General features: G+C 49.1%; 1 protein-coding gene across 3 annotated transcripts in view; it reads right to left on the bottom strand.

Moving 5' to 3' along the window:
* CELF3 (CUGBP Elav-like family member 3) overlaps window positions 1-15,661 on the bottom strand; it is an 82,278-nt gene that overhangs the window by 16,140 nt on the left and 50,477 nt on the right. For 2 of the 3 annotated variants that reach the window (XR_014519568.1, XM_083477228.1), the window contains exons 3-6: window positions 7,669-7,717; window positions 6,356-6,484; window positions 3,976-4,055; window positions 1,630-1,773 (exon numbers count right to left, since the gene is read on the bottom strand). Coding sequence is in view for 2 of the 3 variants with exons in the window: in XM_083477228.1 (XP_083333354.1) it covers window positions 1,630-1,773; window positions 3,976-4,055; window positions 6,356-6,484; window positions 7,669-7,717 (402 nt within the window). In the remaining variant the exon portion in view is untranslated. The remainder of the gene's footprint in view (window positions 1-1,629; window positions 1,774-3,975; window positions 4,056-6,355; window positions 6,485-7,668; window positions 7,718-15,661) is intronic. The other variant, XM_083477229.1, reaches the window with a different exon arrangement.

The raw sequence follows: 15,661 nt of genomic DNA, 5'->3' as shown, positions 1-15,661 counted from the left end.
CGAACATGGAAGTACCAGAACGGGTTATTAACATTAAATCGGGTTATGAACACTAGTGCATGAACACTGAATCGTGCTTCGCGCATGCGCAGAAGTGTAAAATCGCAACCCGTGCATGCGCAGATGTGGCATTGCGGGTTGCGAACGTGCCTCCCGCACGGATCACATTTGCAACCCGAGCGTCCACTGTATACCTGAAGGAGCATCTCCACCCCCATCATTCTGCCCGGATACTGAGGTCCAGCTCTGTTACAGGGAACCAGGTAGAGGGCCTTCTCGGTGGTGGCACCCGCCCTGTAGAACGTCCTCCCGTCAGATGCCAAAGCTTCATCCCCCCCAAAAAAGGCCAACAACTTTAGCTTCCCACCCCTCCCTTCATGGTTAGATCACTATAATTTTTATACTGGGAGTAGATCACAGTCTCTTGTGAGTTGGACGTGACTGCTCTAGGCTATCTGAAAACTCTGCTTCCTCCTTCCCTTTCTCTGGAGGAGTGCTTGAAACGGGCTTCCTGTGAAGGCAAATCGTTATTATTTTGGTGACGGCCACCTCAAAAAAGATCCGCCCTCATCCTGTTTTCAGCAGACTCCCAACAAAGCAAGAGATGGAAAGCTCATTTTTATTGCATTTTGTTGTTGTTGTTGTTTAGTCATGTCCGCCTCTTTGTGACCCCCTGGACCAGAGCACGCCAGGCCCTCCTGTCTTCCACTGCCTCCCACAGTTTGGTCAAACTCATGCTGGTAGCTTCGAGAACACTGTCCCACCATCTCGTCCTCCGCTGTCCCCTTCTCCTTGTGCCCTCCATCTTTCCCAACATCAGGGTCTTTTCCATGGAGTCTTCTCTTCTCATGAGGTGGCCAGAATATTGGAGCCTCAGCTTCAGGATCTGTCCTTCCAGTGAGCACTAAGGGCTGATTTCCTTCAGAATGGAGAGGTTGGATCTTCTTGCAGTCCATGGGACTCTCAAGAGTCTCCTCCAGCACCAGAATTCAAAAGCATCCATTCTTTGGCGATCAGCCTTCTTGATGGTCCAGCTCTCACTTCCATACATCACTACTGGGAAAACCAGAGCTTTTACTATACGGACCTTTGTCGGCAAGGTGATGTCTTTACTTTTTAAGATGTTGTATAGGTTTGTCATTGCTTTTAAGCTTGCAAAATCTTAGAAGGGGAATGGTTGTGAGGCAGCAGGGAGTGGCTTTCATAAAAAGGAACCCACACTTCTAAAATTTACCCCTGCACATAAGGTAAGGCTCCTCCTCTTAAAAATAAAATAAAATCCCTGCATGTAGAAGATTAGCATCTCAGGGCGAATTGTTCTTGTCCTTCCTTCTTCTTGGCATGCCAGTTATCTATAATGCAGCTTTTTCAGGGGGGTGTTAATGGAAATCCCTTCCTTTTAGAAAGCTAGCGTCTGAAGGATAAGGGCCATCGCCTAGCTTACACCCTGACATGCTAGCTTTCTAGATGCAGTGAGATCATCTTAAGGAAAAGTGTGTGCATATGCACACATCAGCGTCCCTGTTTGTGTACTGAGCCAGGAAACGCCTCCCCCCCCAAAAAAAACACAGCCGGCACCGTCCCCCTCCCCACAACTCCAGGCTCCTAGAGCGAAGGGGAGCCTCTTACTGCTTGGGTGTAGGCACTGTACACCCCAAACTGCAGGGCTATGGGGCTGAACATGCCCAGCTGGTTTGCCACTTGCTGCATCCGGCGGAGACCCCGCTCCTTCTCCGTGTCGGCAAATTTCACCACGAGGCTGGACGAGGCGCCCTGAAAGGAAGAGGGAGAAATTGAGGTCTCCAAACAGAGCAACTTTGCTGAAGCTCAGGCAGACTTTCCCAAGCTGAGACAGTGTGGTGCAATGGTTAGCGTGCTGGGTTGCAACCCAGGAGATAACAGGTTAATAATAATAATAATAATAATAATAATAATAATAATAATAATAATAATTTATTATTTATACCCCGCCCATCTGGCTGGGTTTCCCCAGCAGCTCTGGGCGGCTTCCAACAGAATATTGAAATACAATAATCTATTAAACATTAAAAGCTTCCATAAACAAGGCTGCCTTCAGGTGTCTTCTAAAAGTCTGGTAGTTTATTTCTTTGACATCTGGTGGGAGGGCGTTCCACAGGGTGGGCGCCACCACCAAGAAGGCCCTGAGATACCCCCACTCAGACACGGGCCAGTCACTCTCTCCCACCCTATCCTACACCACAGGGTTGCGAGATGTGAGGCTACAAGGAACCAGGCAGAGGGCCTTCTCGGTGGTGGCGCCCGCCCTGTGGAACGCCCTCCCATCAGATGTCAAGGAAATAAATAACTATTTTACTTTTAAAAGACAACTGAAGGCAGCCCTGTTTAGGGAAGTTTTTAATGTCTGGTGCCGTATTGCTTTTAATATTTGGTTGGAAGCTGCCCAGAGTGTCTGGGGAAACCCAGCCGGATGAGCGGGGTATAAATAACAATAAATTATTATTATTATTATTAAGGGTCAGTGGAATGCCAATACTGATGGCACTTGAAGACACCTGTTTAGATCAACGTTTCCTCCTGATCTCCTGTCTTCACCCCCCAAATTCTTCTTTTAACCGTTATGCTCTGGTTAATGGGCTTTGCTCATGGCATACTTTAATCTCAGGTGTTTTAATATACAGTCGTATCTTGGAGTTGAACGGAATCCATTCCAGAAGTCCATTCGACTTCCAAAATGTTTGAAAATCAAATTGTGGCTTCTGATTGGCTGCAGGAAGCTCCTTCAGCCTATCGGAAGCCACGGAAGCCCCATCGGACGTTCGGCTTCTGAAAGAACATTCAAAAATCAGAACATTCACTTCCGGGTCGCGATCGTTCGGGAGCCAAAACGTTCGAAAACTAGGCTGTTCGACTTCCAAGGTACGACTGTGGTTGTTTTGCTACGTGTTGTCAGGCGAAAGCTCATGTCAGCCCCTTAGCCAGGATAGTCAACCACCAGGGATGATGGAAATCATGTTAACCTGTGGACAGCACCAGCTTGGGGGAAGGTCTAGAGTTTTCTCAAAAATGCACATTATTAGGGGAAAGTGTTGGTTAAATGCATACATTAATGAAAGTAACATTAAAAATGCATTATTGTTAGGGAAATTTGCTTGCAGATATGGGTGCACAAGGGGGAATTGTGTACAATGATTTGTACATTAAAGACAAAATGAAGATTTTTTTTTTAAAAAAAATATAAACTGGTGCAGAAATGCGGAGAATTGAAGTTAAGATTGGAAAAATTAGAAACGGAGAAGAACCCAAAAGGATTGATTCGTGCCCTATTTGCCGCCCCTTGATCGCTGCCGTCTTAAGTCGTGCGTGAATGCATAGCATCGGAGGCTAGCTTGAAAAGTTGGCAACCCCCTGATTTAAACAGCTATTTAATTCACAAAGCAAATTGCCGGATCTCTTTTCTGCACCCTCGGCAAATCTTTTTTTAAAAAAGTTGACAAATGTACAGGCGGCAAATCTTTTGGACTACAGTGGTACCTCGGGTTAAGTACTTAATTCGTTCCGGAGGTCCGTACTTAGCCTGAAACTGTTCTTAACCTGAAGCACCGCTTTAGCTAACGGGGCCTCCTGCTTCTGCCGCCGCGCAATTTCTGTTCTCATCCTGAAGCAAAGTTCTTAACCTGAAGCACTATTTCTGGGTTAGCGGAGTCTGTTACCTGAAGCGTATGTAACCTGAAGTGTATGTAACCCGAGGTACCACTGTACTCTTTTGGGAAAGCGGAACAGAGGGCGATTGTCCACTAGGAGGTAGCAGAGCCTGTAGAATATTTCTTCCCTCTCCCTTCTCGCTCGCTTACTGAAGGCGGAGCCTCAAAATGAAAGGACTTAATGGAAGGCAGGAGGGATTTAGCAAGACAACCTCCTCCTCCCCCTCCTCTGGCCCCCCCACAGCCCCTGGCTCTCCCTGCCCCCCACCAAGGCAGAAGTTGTGGGTCTCACCGGTAACGTGCGGCTTCCGTGCAACGTATTGATGGCAGCTTGTGCTTCTGCGTGCGTCTGGAACTTCACAAAGGCACAGCCTGGCAGAGGGAGAGAAAGGGAAAGACTCGGAGACAGAAACAGGATGAGCTTGGTCGCTGGATCAGGCCTGCGCCCTGTACTCACAGTGGCCAGTCTGATGCATCACTAGGAAGCTGTCAGATGCTGGTGGGGGCTGCTCGTGAGTAACCAGGCAGGACTCTGACCTGTCTTTTACAGGTTTTATTGTGCAAACTATTTACAGTGCAGATCTACCAAGTTCATGTCCGTCTTAGTCACTTGCAGAATCTGGGAGTGGCCCCTTCCGGCTTCTCCCCCAACATAAGAACTTCGGCACCCCAAGTCTCCTCCTCCCCTCCTTGCGTTTCACCCTCCAGTGGCGTGCATCCCTCCTGGCCAGCCCATAGCTGTCAACTTACAGATTTGAAAATAAGGGACCAGCAGCCCAAATAAGGGATCAACAATTACTTTGATAAAATACATATTTTGTTGCATGCAAATGGCTTTAGATACCTATTAGGTCCATGAATTACCATATAGCATATATTCAACACAAAAAAACAGCAACAATTTGTTGTTGACAAAGGATAGCTGGACATAGAAAGGGCCCCATAACCTTCAGTAGCTTATTTAAGGGACATCAATAAGGGACAGCAGCGGGACATGGCGCTGGGATAAGGGACTGCCCCGCCAAATAAGGGACGCTTGACAGCTATGGGCCAGCCTGGCCCGGTGAGGCGCTGGGGCTCTCAGCACCATCCTTGAGCCCTCTTCTCACTTGGCTGGCCCCTTCCCTCTCTTCTCCGCTGGAGGTGTGGCTTTTCCCACCGCTGGAAGAGGAACTGCTCCTCAGGAGTTTCGGAGGCTCTCTGTATCCCAATGGCCCCCCTGCCTCCCTCCCCTGTTCTGATGGCAGCCCCCTGACAGAAGCCCACAAGCAAGAGACCAACCACAGGAGCCCTCTGCTCTCCTGTGGTTTCCAGCGACGGGCATTCGGAAGCACCGCTGACTCTGACCGCAGAGGCATCTCCTCCACGAATTGGTCAAATTCTCTTCAAAAGCCGCCCGAGTCGCTAGCCATCACTACATTTTGTCGCAGAAGCCATTCGCCAGCCTCCCCACCAAGCCGCCCTTGTCTCTCCCGGGTTGTGCTCAGGATGGCAAAAACCAATTGTGTGTGTTTTGAGCTGTGCCTAGCTCTGATTGGCTGGGACCCGTGCCGTCATGAACCCAGCTCACCTGTTTTAAACCTCTGAAAGGCGGGCAGCCCATGGAACTGGGGGCGTGGAGGAGGACCCACTGAAACAGGGTCCAATTGGCTGTTTGGTATGTCGGTCGCCTGCCTTCTAGATGCAGGAGGAAGCCAGAGCCAGGGCCGTCTTAAGCATATCCGGCGCCGTGGTGCAAAGCTCCCTCTGGCCACCCCCACTCCTCCGTTCCTCAGAGTTTTTTTAGGGAGGACAGCGCTGCCAGCGGCGCTGGAGGCAGCGGGCAGCGGCTGGAGGATGGCTCCTTCGGCAGGGAAGAGGCAGAGGCTGGATGTGAGGCCTCCCGGCTCAGCTGGCTGCTTCATGCCGCGGTGGCCATGGCAGGCAGAGACTCTGGGCGCAGCGCTGCTTCGGCACGGCATGGCGGGCAAGGGCGGCGAGCTGATGCCGGGAGGCGCTGCGTCCAGCCTCTGCCTCTTCCCTGGCGCCCTCCAGAACGTGGCGCCCCGGCGCCCCGCGCCACTAGCCTCTATGGGTAAGACGGCCCTGGCCAGAGACAGCCGTCCAATGATCAACGCTCTGTAAGGACGTAAGATCAGGCCAACATTAGCTTGCTGTGCCCCATCGCTTTTTAAAACAGGCCTGCATGAATCAGGCCTGGCGCACCCATGAGGCAAGGGGAGGCAGCCACCTTGGGTGGAAGGAACCCCGAGGCAGCACCGGATGGGTACTCTTCCACCTCTGGCACTGGCAGAGAAGTGGTGCCAACATCAGTGCCAATTTCTGGCACGATCTCGCGAGATCTGGGCGAGATCTCGCTGGAAATCATTAGTGATCTGCCACTGTTTCTCTGGTGGAAGTGGCAAAGCGAGGCGGCACTTTCTGCCTGGCATCTATCAAGTGGCAAAAAGTGATGCGCCCACTCCGAGCATGCGTACGAAATGTTCTTAAGTAACAGGGGGCCCTTAGTCACTTCCCAGAGCAGCAACTCTCTCCAGACGTTGTTGGACTACGACTCCCATCCCTAGCCTTTGGCCAAGCTGGTGCTGATGGGAGTTATAGTTCGAGGGCACCTGCTCAGGGGCAACCTTCCGATGGCAGCGGTGGGCAGTCGCCCCCCCTTCTCCACTCACCTTTGCTGGTGCCGTCGGGACCCCGCAGTACCGTGCACTCGTCGATGTTCCCAAACGGCTCAAACATTTTCCGGACGTCCTCGTCTGTCTGCTGCTTACCCAACATTCCCACAAAGAGCTTCCTGTCTTCTGGAAGGAGGAGAAAGGAGGTTGATCAGATAAAGGCCGTCCGGGGGGAGCCCAGACTGCGCCATAAACATGCCCCCCCTCCATTCAGAAAGCTGGCACAGGTTTTAGTTTGTTTCCGGTCTATTTTACCTTTTCGGACGCCTTGAATTATTGTTGCTATTTCTCTTAGTGGCAATTACGTCTTTTAGGGTTGTATTTTTGACAATCAAGCGGTATATAAATTTCACAAAATAAATAATATATATTACCCCCCCCCCCCAGGAAAAAAAACCGGGGGGGGATTGCGCCGAAAAACAATGGAAGAATAACAACAAGAAGAATAAAATTTCCTCTTGCGTGCCCACGTAATACGGATTCGTTAAGCACGATGGGAAAGTCCCATATTGGTGACTGTGACGATAAGAAGGGGCTCACATTGGGCCTATGACATTGGGAATAAACAACAGAGAAAAGGCAGGAACAAAAATAAAAGACTTTCTCCAGACCAGCCAGAACATGGGAAGCGCCAAAAAATTAATTAATTCAGAATGTATAAATGGCATACATATATATATTTAATTTGGATATGATGTGGCAAGATTAATGAAAAAATTAATTAAAAATTATTATTTTTTAAAAGGGGAGGGAAACCCTGGAACAGTGTGTGTCTGGGGTGTGTGTGTGTGAAACTTATTAGCTCTCCACCACCTTTGCCAAAAGGGACCCCTCCAGAAGCTTTGGACTACGACTGCCAGTTGGCTGGCACTGATGGGAGTTGTAGTCTAAAACATCCGGGGTGTGTGTGTGTTTCAGGGTGGAGAAGGCTGTACAGTCGTACCTCTTGTTACGTTTGCTTCATGATATGTTTTTTCAGGTTGTGTCCTGCGGCAACCTGGAAGTACCGGAAAGGGTTACTTCCGGGTTTCGCCACTCGCGCATGCGCAGATGCACAAAATGATGTCACGCGCATGTGCAGAAGCGGCAAATTGCGACTTGCGCAGACACGCCACTGCGGGTTGCGTTCCTTTCAGGTTGCGAACGAGGCTCCGGAACGGATCCCGTTTGCAACCAGAGGTACCACTGTATTATTAAGGGAATCAAACCTGTCCAGAAAGTGGAGGCCAGCTCCTCAAAAGACCCCAGGTGAGCAGGCAAGCTGCTCTCTGAACCGCCCAGCACCCCAGAACCCCAGAGGGAGACTCTACCTCCTCTGCTTTCGCTGTCGGCTGGCTTCACCTGGATCGGTCGGTTCATCTGGAACGAGAAGGAGACAGAGGCTGTGGATCCAGATCCAGAGGGGTGAGGTGGGGCAAAAGCCATCATCATCATCATCATCATCATCATCATCATCACCATTTATTATTTATACCCTGCCCATCTGACTGGGTCTCCCCTGCCACTCTGGGCGGCTTCCAACCAAAAATTAAAAACAATACAGCGTCAGACATTAAAAACCACCTTCAGGTGTCTTTTAAAAGTAAAATAGTTGTTTATTGCCTTGACATCTGCTGGGAGGGCGTTCCACAGGGCGGGTGCCACCACCGAGAAGGCCCTCTGCCTGGTTCCCTATAACTTCGCTTCTCACAGTGAGGGAACCGCCAGAAGGCCCTCGGAGCTGGACCTTAGTGTCTAGGCTAAACAATGGGGGTGGAGACGCTCCTTCAGGTATACTGGTCCGAGGCCGTTTAGGGCTTTCAAGGTCAGCACCAACACTTTGAATTGTGCTCGGAAATGTACTGGGAGCCAATGTAGGTCTTTCAAGACCAGTGTTATGTGGTCTTGGCGGCCGCTCCCAGTCCCCAGTCTAGCTGCCGCATTCTGGATTAATTGCAGTTTCCAGGTCACCTTCAAAGGTAGCCCCACGTAGAGCGTGTTGCAGTAGTCCAAGTGGGAGATAACCAGAGCATGCACCACTATGGCGAGACAGTCTGTGGGCAGGGAGGGTCTCAGCCTGCGTACCAGATGGAGCTGGTAGACAGCCGCCCTGGACACAGAATTAACCTGCGCCTCTATGGACAGCTGTGAGTCCAGAATGACTCCCAGGCTGCACACCTTGTCCTTCAGGGGCACAGTTACCCCATTCAGGACCAGGGAGTCCTCCTTACCCACCCGCCCCCTGTCCCCCCAAAACAGTATTTCTGTCTTGTCAGGATTCAACCTCAATCCGTTAGCCGCCAGCCATCCTCCAGGCACTCACACAGGACCTTGATAGACTACAACTCCCATCCTCTCCCCTGAGTGTTTGCCATCCTGGCTAAAGCGATGATGAGAGCTGGCAACATCTGCACATGTCCCCCTCCTGCCTGTTTCCCACATCTGGGGCTAGAAATTAGGAAATGCAGTACTGGGGCAGGTGCAACTCCAGTTTCTTAGAAGCACAGCGTTTTAAAACCATTGCTGTTTCATTCCATTTTTGTATCGCTCCTTTCCTGCAAGGAGTTCAAGGGGGCATTCATTACCCCCCCCCAAAAATCTCCCCACATAGCTGACAAGCGTCCCTTATTTGGCGGGACAGTCCCTTATCCCAGCGCCATGTCCCGCTGCTGTCCGTTATTGAGGATGTCCCTTAAATAAGCTACTGAAGGTAATGGGGCCCTTTCTATTTCCAGCTGTGCTTTGTCAACAACAAATTGTTGCTGTTTTTTGTGTGTGTTGAATATATGCTATATGGTAATTTATGGACCTAATAGGTATCTAAAGCCATTTGCACGCAACAAAATATGTATTTTATCAAAGTAATTGTTGATCCCTTATTTTGGCTGCTGATCCCTTATTTTCGAGGCTGCTGGTCCCTTATTTTCAAATCTGTAATTTGACAGCTATGTCTCCCCATTGCATCCTTGCAACAACCTTGCAAGGTAGCTTTAGGCTAAGAGCCCGGGGTCACAGTCGCAGACCTTCGCCATGCCATTTTTAAATAGCCAGGGAGTTCTGGGAACTGCAGTTTGCGATGGGTGCTGAGAGACCCCTCCATAGAGTTACAATTTCCCCACAGTTCCCCGGGAAGAGGGGCTGGTTGCTAAACCACTCTGGGAATTGTAGTTCCTCCGGGAGGGGAATAGAGGGTCTCCTAATAGAGGGTCTCAGCGCCTTCAAACTACAGTTCCCGGGATTCTCCCACGACTGTTTTAAGATTATATAACCGTGCTTTAATGGCAGATGAAGATGCTGGACTATATGGAACTTGCCGAACTGACCGGGAGACTCCGAGACCAGAGAGAAGAGACGGTGGAAGTAGGCTGGAAGAGGTTTAAGGAATATTTGAAAAAAAATATGTTAATATTTACATCGTTGAATAGCTTTGGAAGTGGATATAGGCTGTAGGGTTAGAAGTAGAATACAGCATGTTTTAAAACAGTATTATTTGCAAGTGATAAAAGGTGAAGTTATTTTAAGTGTGATAAAAATAAAAAAGATGGTTAGAAACTATGATATATGTAAACTGCTAAAGATGAAGTAAAATGAAAATCGGATAGGGGGGACTTGGGGAAGCCCACCTAACAATGTTTAGAAAAATAAGGATATGACATGAATTGGTTTGTATTGTTTGCGTTCTTTATTTGTGTTATAAAATGAATAATTAAAAAAAAAAAAAGATTATATAACCATGCTTTAAAGGTGCGATGTCAGCCTTTGGGTGAGGATCAGAAGCCTGCCCCCCCCCCCCAGATCCTAGCCCCCCAAAACCCCAAATGGCGCAGCACATGGGCACCGTATATGTGCTATGGGTCGTATAAAGAAATAAACAGATGCGCGTCTCTCTCTCTCTCCCCCTCGCACAACGACACGGCGGGGTAGGTTTGGCTGGAAGAGATAGTCCAAGGTCGAGTAAGGATTTGAGGCCTGGTCTCCCAGGTCTTAGCCTGACACTCTAACCACTATGCCACACTGCCTCTTGTTTTACAAAGGAAATTGCACACACGCACAAAGCCCCAGGCAGCCTCGGGAGGGTTAAGTCCCTGATGGAGAGCACTCTCCCCAGCCTTCGGGATTAGAAAGAGCTAGATTATCCCAGCAGGCAGCTGGGGCCTTTTTTCTGTAAAAGCAGTTGTAATCACATTAAAGGAAAGCAGGCCTTGCGGAGGCGGACGAGGCCCTCGAAGGCCCGGGAGCAGGGAAAGGAGAGAGAGAAAGGGAGATTTCGCTGGCAAGGGCTTGTCGGCAAGGCTCCCTCTTGCCTCCCTGAAACTGCTGCTGTGGTGGCAAGCTCTAGTGGGCCACAGTATTGTCCACTCTGACTGGCAGCTGCTGTCCAGGGTTTCAGACTCAAGAGCCATTCCCGGACCTAATGGGAGATGTCTAGGACCTTCTGCACGCAAACTGGGTGCCCTGCCACTGAGCCGCAGCTCTTTCTTCAAAACCAAAGCTTCTAGTCCTCATGGTTCCGAAAAAGGAAGGACTTCGATAGCAACAAGGGAAGAGACATTCGACTGGGCCATCTTGCTCAATATGGCCTGCACTGGCTGGCAGCAGCTCTTCAGGCAGCCCTGGGGATTGAACCTGGGACCTTCTGCATGCAAAGCAGGTGTTCCACTAGTGGCATAGCGGGACGTTGTGAAGTGCAGAAGGAGGGCAACACAGCAGCCCTTGTATCAAACAAAGTGCAAGGAGGTTGAACGTTCAAGCTACCGGCATGAAGCAGGAACCCCAGCAAAAAAAAGGAAAGACGTAGCTAGCCTCTGTTTCCTTGTTTCCTCTGGCTTCCCACATGCTAAACTGTCAGACAGACCAGCTTGAGAGCTTCAGCGGCACCTCACTCCTTTGCCAGAGCAAGGGATCTTTGTGTCTATCCACCACCCAGGCACTGCCAGTCAGTGACAGCAATAAGAGTTTGATGGGGAAAAGGTCTGGCCTGGTATCAGGAAGCTTCTTAATGTAAACCAGCAAATAATACGCAAGACCAAAAACAGCTTGAAAACATTAAATGTTTGGGATCATGCAGTTTCAAACAAGCTAACAGTCACCCCACAATAAACACATCATCCATTACAATCCTTAAGAGTGATGATTCCTTCATTGCAGCGGGTCCCTTCCAACTTGATACTTCTATGACAGTTATATGCATGCGATCCTGGCAACAAGCGCAGTGAGATTTACTTCGGAGTGAACACGGATAATAATAATAATAATAATAATAATAATAATAATAATAATAATGTATACCCCGCCCATCTGGCTGGGCTTCCCCAGCCACTCTGGGCGGCTTCCAACAAAATATTGAAATACAGTAATGCATCAAACATTAAAAGCTTCCCTAAACAGGGCTGCCTTCAGGTGTCTTCTGAAAGTCTGGTAGTTGTTTTTCTCTTTGACATCTGACGGGAGGGCGTTCCACAGAGCGGGTGCCACTACCGAGAAGGCCCTCTGCCTGGTTCCCTGTAACTTGGCTTCTCGCAGGGAGGGAACCGCCAGAAGACCCTCGGGAGAGGGACCCTGGCGTCCAGGGTGGAGACGCTCCTTCAGGTATACTGGACCAAGGCCGTTTAGGGCTTTCAAGGTCAGCACCAACACTTTGAATTGTGCCCGGAAACGTCCTGGGAGCCAATGTAGGTCTTTCAAGACCGGATAGGATTGTGCTGTTGAGACACTTGGATACTGTGGTCATGTTTTCCAAAAGTTAAGGACTTATGTTCTCATGCTCTTGACTACTACAATGCCCTGTACATGGTGCTGCCCTTGGAAGCAGTTCAGAAAATCCAGCTTTTCCAGGATGCAACAACCCACACAGCCTCATGTAGAGTGAATCCTTTTCAGTCCTTGATGCTTCGGAGTCAAATTTGGGCCGCAACATTGGGCTTTCCTTTTTCCTTAAAAAAAATCCCCCCAAAGCCAGAATGTGAGGGATTTCTTACAAAGCACGCTTCCCCCTGCCTGTGAAATAAGATAAATTGGTGGCATTGTGTGTGCCGCAGGTGCAGACGGCCTCTCCTAATGAGGTAATCCTGGACCAAAAATAGGGCGCAGAGCGAAGTGGCGCCAGATTATGGGACTCCTTCTCGAAGGAGGTTGATCTCGCCATGGTTTGCAGCTGGCTGTTCAGAACGCATCTTTCTCTGGCGAGCCTTCTGCGGGCAAAACCGAGCTCATTGGCGGATGGGCTTTCTCGTGAGCCGCCGTGGTGCTTTCGCCCAAGCTGCCGCGAGGATGTCAGTGATGTAACACTCATTTTTCATGCTCTGGCTGCTCAATCTCAGAAAATAAAATAAGAGGATTTCGTGGAGCTGGAATAAACGCGGAGAAAGGGTGAGGAAAACAGGAGCAGAGTATCTCCTCTCCCAGGAGAGATGAAAGTATTTGGGGCTTTTAAAATGTGGATGGATCTGAGAGAAATTCAATCGAGGTCACGTCTAAAGGCGAATTCTACTTAATTTGCACGTTCCAAAACAATGCATGAACAACAACAAAAAAATCAGTTGAAATTTTCACTCCCCGAATTTTGCACTGCTGTTCTCCAGCAGGGTATTGTTTACAAAACAAAACATACAAATATACATACTGGGCAAAGTGTGCAAAAAAGCTGCCTATATTGTTGGAAACAGCATACAAAAATATATTATACAAGAGGGAAATCGCATTGCAAAAAAAATGTGCATGTTAAGCAAAATGGTGTAAGAAAATGTGCGGGAGAGAATTCGCACTGAAATGTTCGCGAGGATTTGTTTTTATTTTTCTAGTTCACAAACTGCAGCAGAAATGTGGAGAACAGGATTTAAGATAAGGAAATGGGGAGAAACCGCAATGGGCAGATCCACCCACTCTCTACTCTGGGGACAGGGAGCACAGGCCAAACAGGCTTTTATGAAGTTATGGCCAGTGTAGAGAAAGAGGAGGCTGTAGCAGAAGGCGAGGAATTCTGCCTCTTCTCGAACCATTTCCATTCCAGCTGGTCATCCTAAAAATTATTTAAGAACCGGCAGCTGACTTTGCTTTCTCCCTCCCTTGATATATCACATCTTTTAGACTGCAAGCCTGAAGACTGATTTCATTCCCATCTTCACCCATGACACTAGAACTCAAAGTCACCTGAAAAAACTGATGGGTAGGAAATTAGGTAGAGAACCAAAGGATAAGATTTCTTCACCCAACACATTCTTATGGAACTCCCTGCCACATGATAAAGCAAGGAACACTGCCTTGGAATCCTTTAGGAGAGCATTAGATTAATCTATGGGTCTGCTAACAGCTTGTTGTTGTTGTTTAGTCGTTTAGTCATGTCCGACTCTTCGTGTCCCCCTGGACCACAGCACGCCAGGCACTCCTGTCTTCCACTGCCTCCCGCAGTTGGGTCAAACTCATGTTGGTAGCTTCAAGAACACTGTCCCACCATCTCGTCCTCTGTCGTCCCCTTCTCCTTGTGCCCTCCATCTTTCCCAACATCAGGGTCTTTTCCAGGGAGTCTTCTCTTCTCATGAGGTGGCCAAAGTACTGGAGCCTCAGCTTCAGGATCTGTCCTTCCAGTGAGCACTCAAGGCTGATTTCCTTCCGAATGGAGAGGTTGGATCTTCTTGCAGTCCATGGGACTCTCAAGAGTCTCCTCCAGCACCAGAATTCAAAAGCATCCATTCTTTGGCAATCAGCCTTCTTTATGGTCCAGCTCTCGCTTCCATACATCATGACTGGGAAAACCAGAGCTTGAACTATACGGACCTTTGTTAACAGCTACTAGCTGGCAAATATCTGAAAAGTTATCCCCCGGCTCAGAAAGGGTCTACCTGTGAAAGCCAGATACTGAGGGCAAAGGATGGAGGCAAGGAGGGGAAGCTATTATAAACACCCCTAAGAAATTGGGATCTGTAGTTTATGGGTGCTGGAGATTCTAGGTCTGTTAGGGGCAAGCTACAGTTCCCAGGAGTCTTTTGAGGGAGCAACATACTTTAAATACATGGCGTGCTTAGAGCCAACATTTAGAGTTCCCTGGATTCTCCGCTTTGCGGGGGAAGGAAGAAGCTGCAACTGGTATAAATAAATCTGTGGTGCAGAATTTCTGGAAGTCCCAGGTGTGTGCCTGCTTCTCTAAAGATCATAAAGGGGGAACCTTCTTCCTTTCTTATTATGGAACGGTTAATAGGGTTTTTTAATTATTGATTCCAAGATGCTCAGAGTGTACCTTGATGGCCAAAGACCCCGCAGCGTATTGAATTCAACTATAAATATAAATAAGAATCGATAGCGAGAGGTGCAAGGAGGAGAGAGTGCCAAGTTCCTCACTCGCGAGGTGCAGCAATGGAGACGATTGGTGAGCAACAGAAACGCCCGCACCAGCCCTCCCCACCCCCCAAAAAACAGCAGATTCCCTTCAAAGAGGGATTGTGCGACTAAACCAGATTTAAGTCTGCAAGTGTAGACAGAGCCTTGTACGCAGGGGCTCATTCCTTCCCAACCCCGTCGCCGCAATGAGAACAATTTCATTTATGGATTGCATTTATTTCCCACCCTTTCTTCCAAGGAACTCAAGGTCCTCCCAGCTCTCCATTTTATCAAAACAAAACAACCTTGCGAGGTGGGTTAGGCTGAGAGGCTGGCCCAAGTGAGCTTCCTGGCTCTGTGGCAATTCGAACCCTGATCTCTCCCAGGCAGGGACTAGTCCAGCACTCTAAGCACACTGGCTTTGTGGTGGAGATGGGTTCCTTTTCGGAGGAATGGCCTGATACAATTTTAATAGTAATAATAATAATAATAATAATAATAATAATAATAATAATAATAACTCTCTTCGCTGTTCCACCACTAGATTCCGCTGACCTCCAACCACCTCTCTCGCCCCCCTCCTCGCCCTCCGGCGCTGAAGTTGGGGGTGTGTGTGCTCCAAACCGAGCGATCAGCGTAATGAACGCTCTGCTAATTGACCCGCTGATCGATGGCTATCACTAATGTACTGCGGACAGGGGCTCTGACGATCAAATAGGGGCAGCCTGCGGCAAAAGTGGGGTGTGCTGGGTCCGCAGCGCAGCCAGCTAAGGCAAGGAAGGGAGATTTTATGACACGCACCCGGATATGTCGCCATGAGTCTGAGTAGGGCCGAGACACAGAAACACGTGTTTTAATTCTCGCTTGTGGATCACCAACGTAACGAGCCCAAATGAGACCATCGTTCCTTGACAACTTCTGACCACCAGCAAAGGGCAGGCCCTCTGATCATGTGCAGAGTGCCTTTCCCTCCCCATGGAGGGCTGAAACCCTGACAGGGTGTGACCCTCC

Source organism: Podarcis liolepis, assembly GCF_965112155.1.
Source record: "Podarcis liolepis genome assembly, chromosome: 15".
Lineage (NCBI taxonomy): Eukaryota > Metazoa > Chordata > Lepidosauria > Squamata > Lacertidae > Podarcis > Podarcis liolepis.
This window is presented reverse-complemented; position numbering and strand designations above follow the sequence as displayed.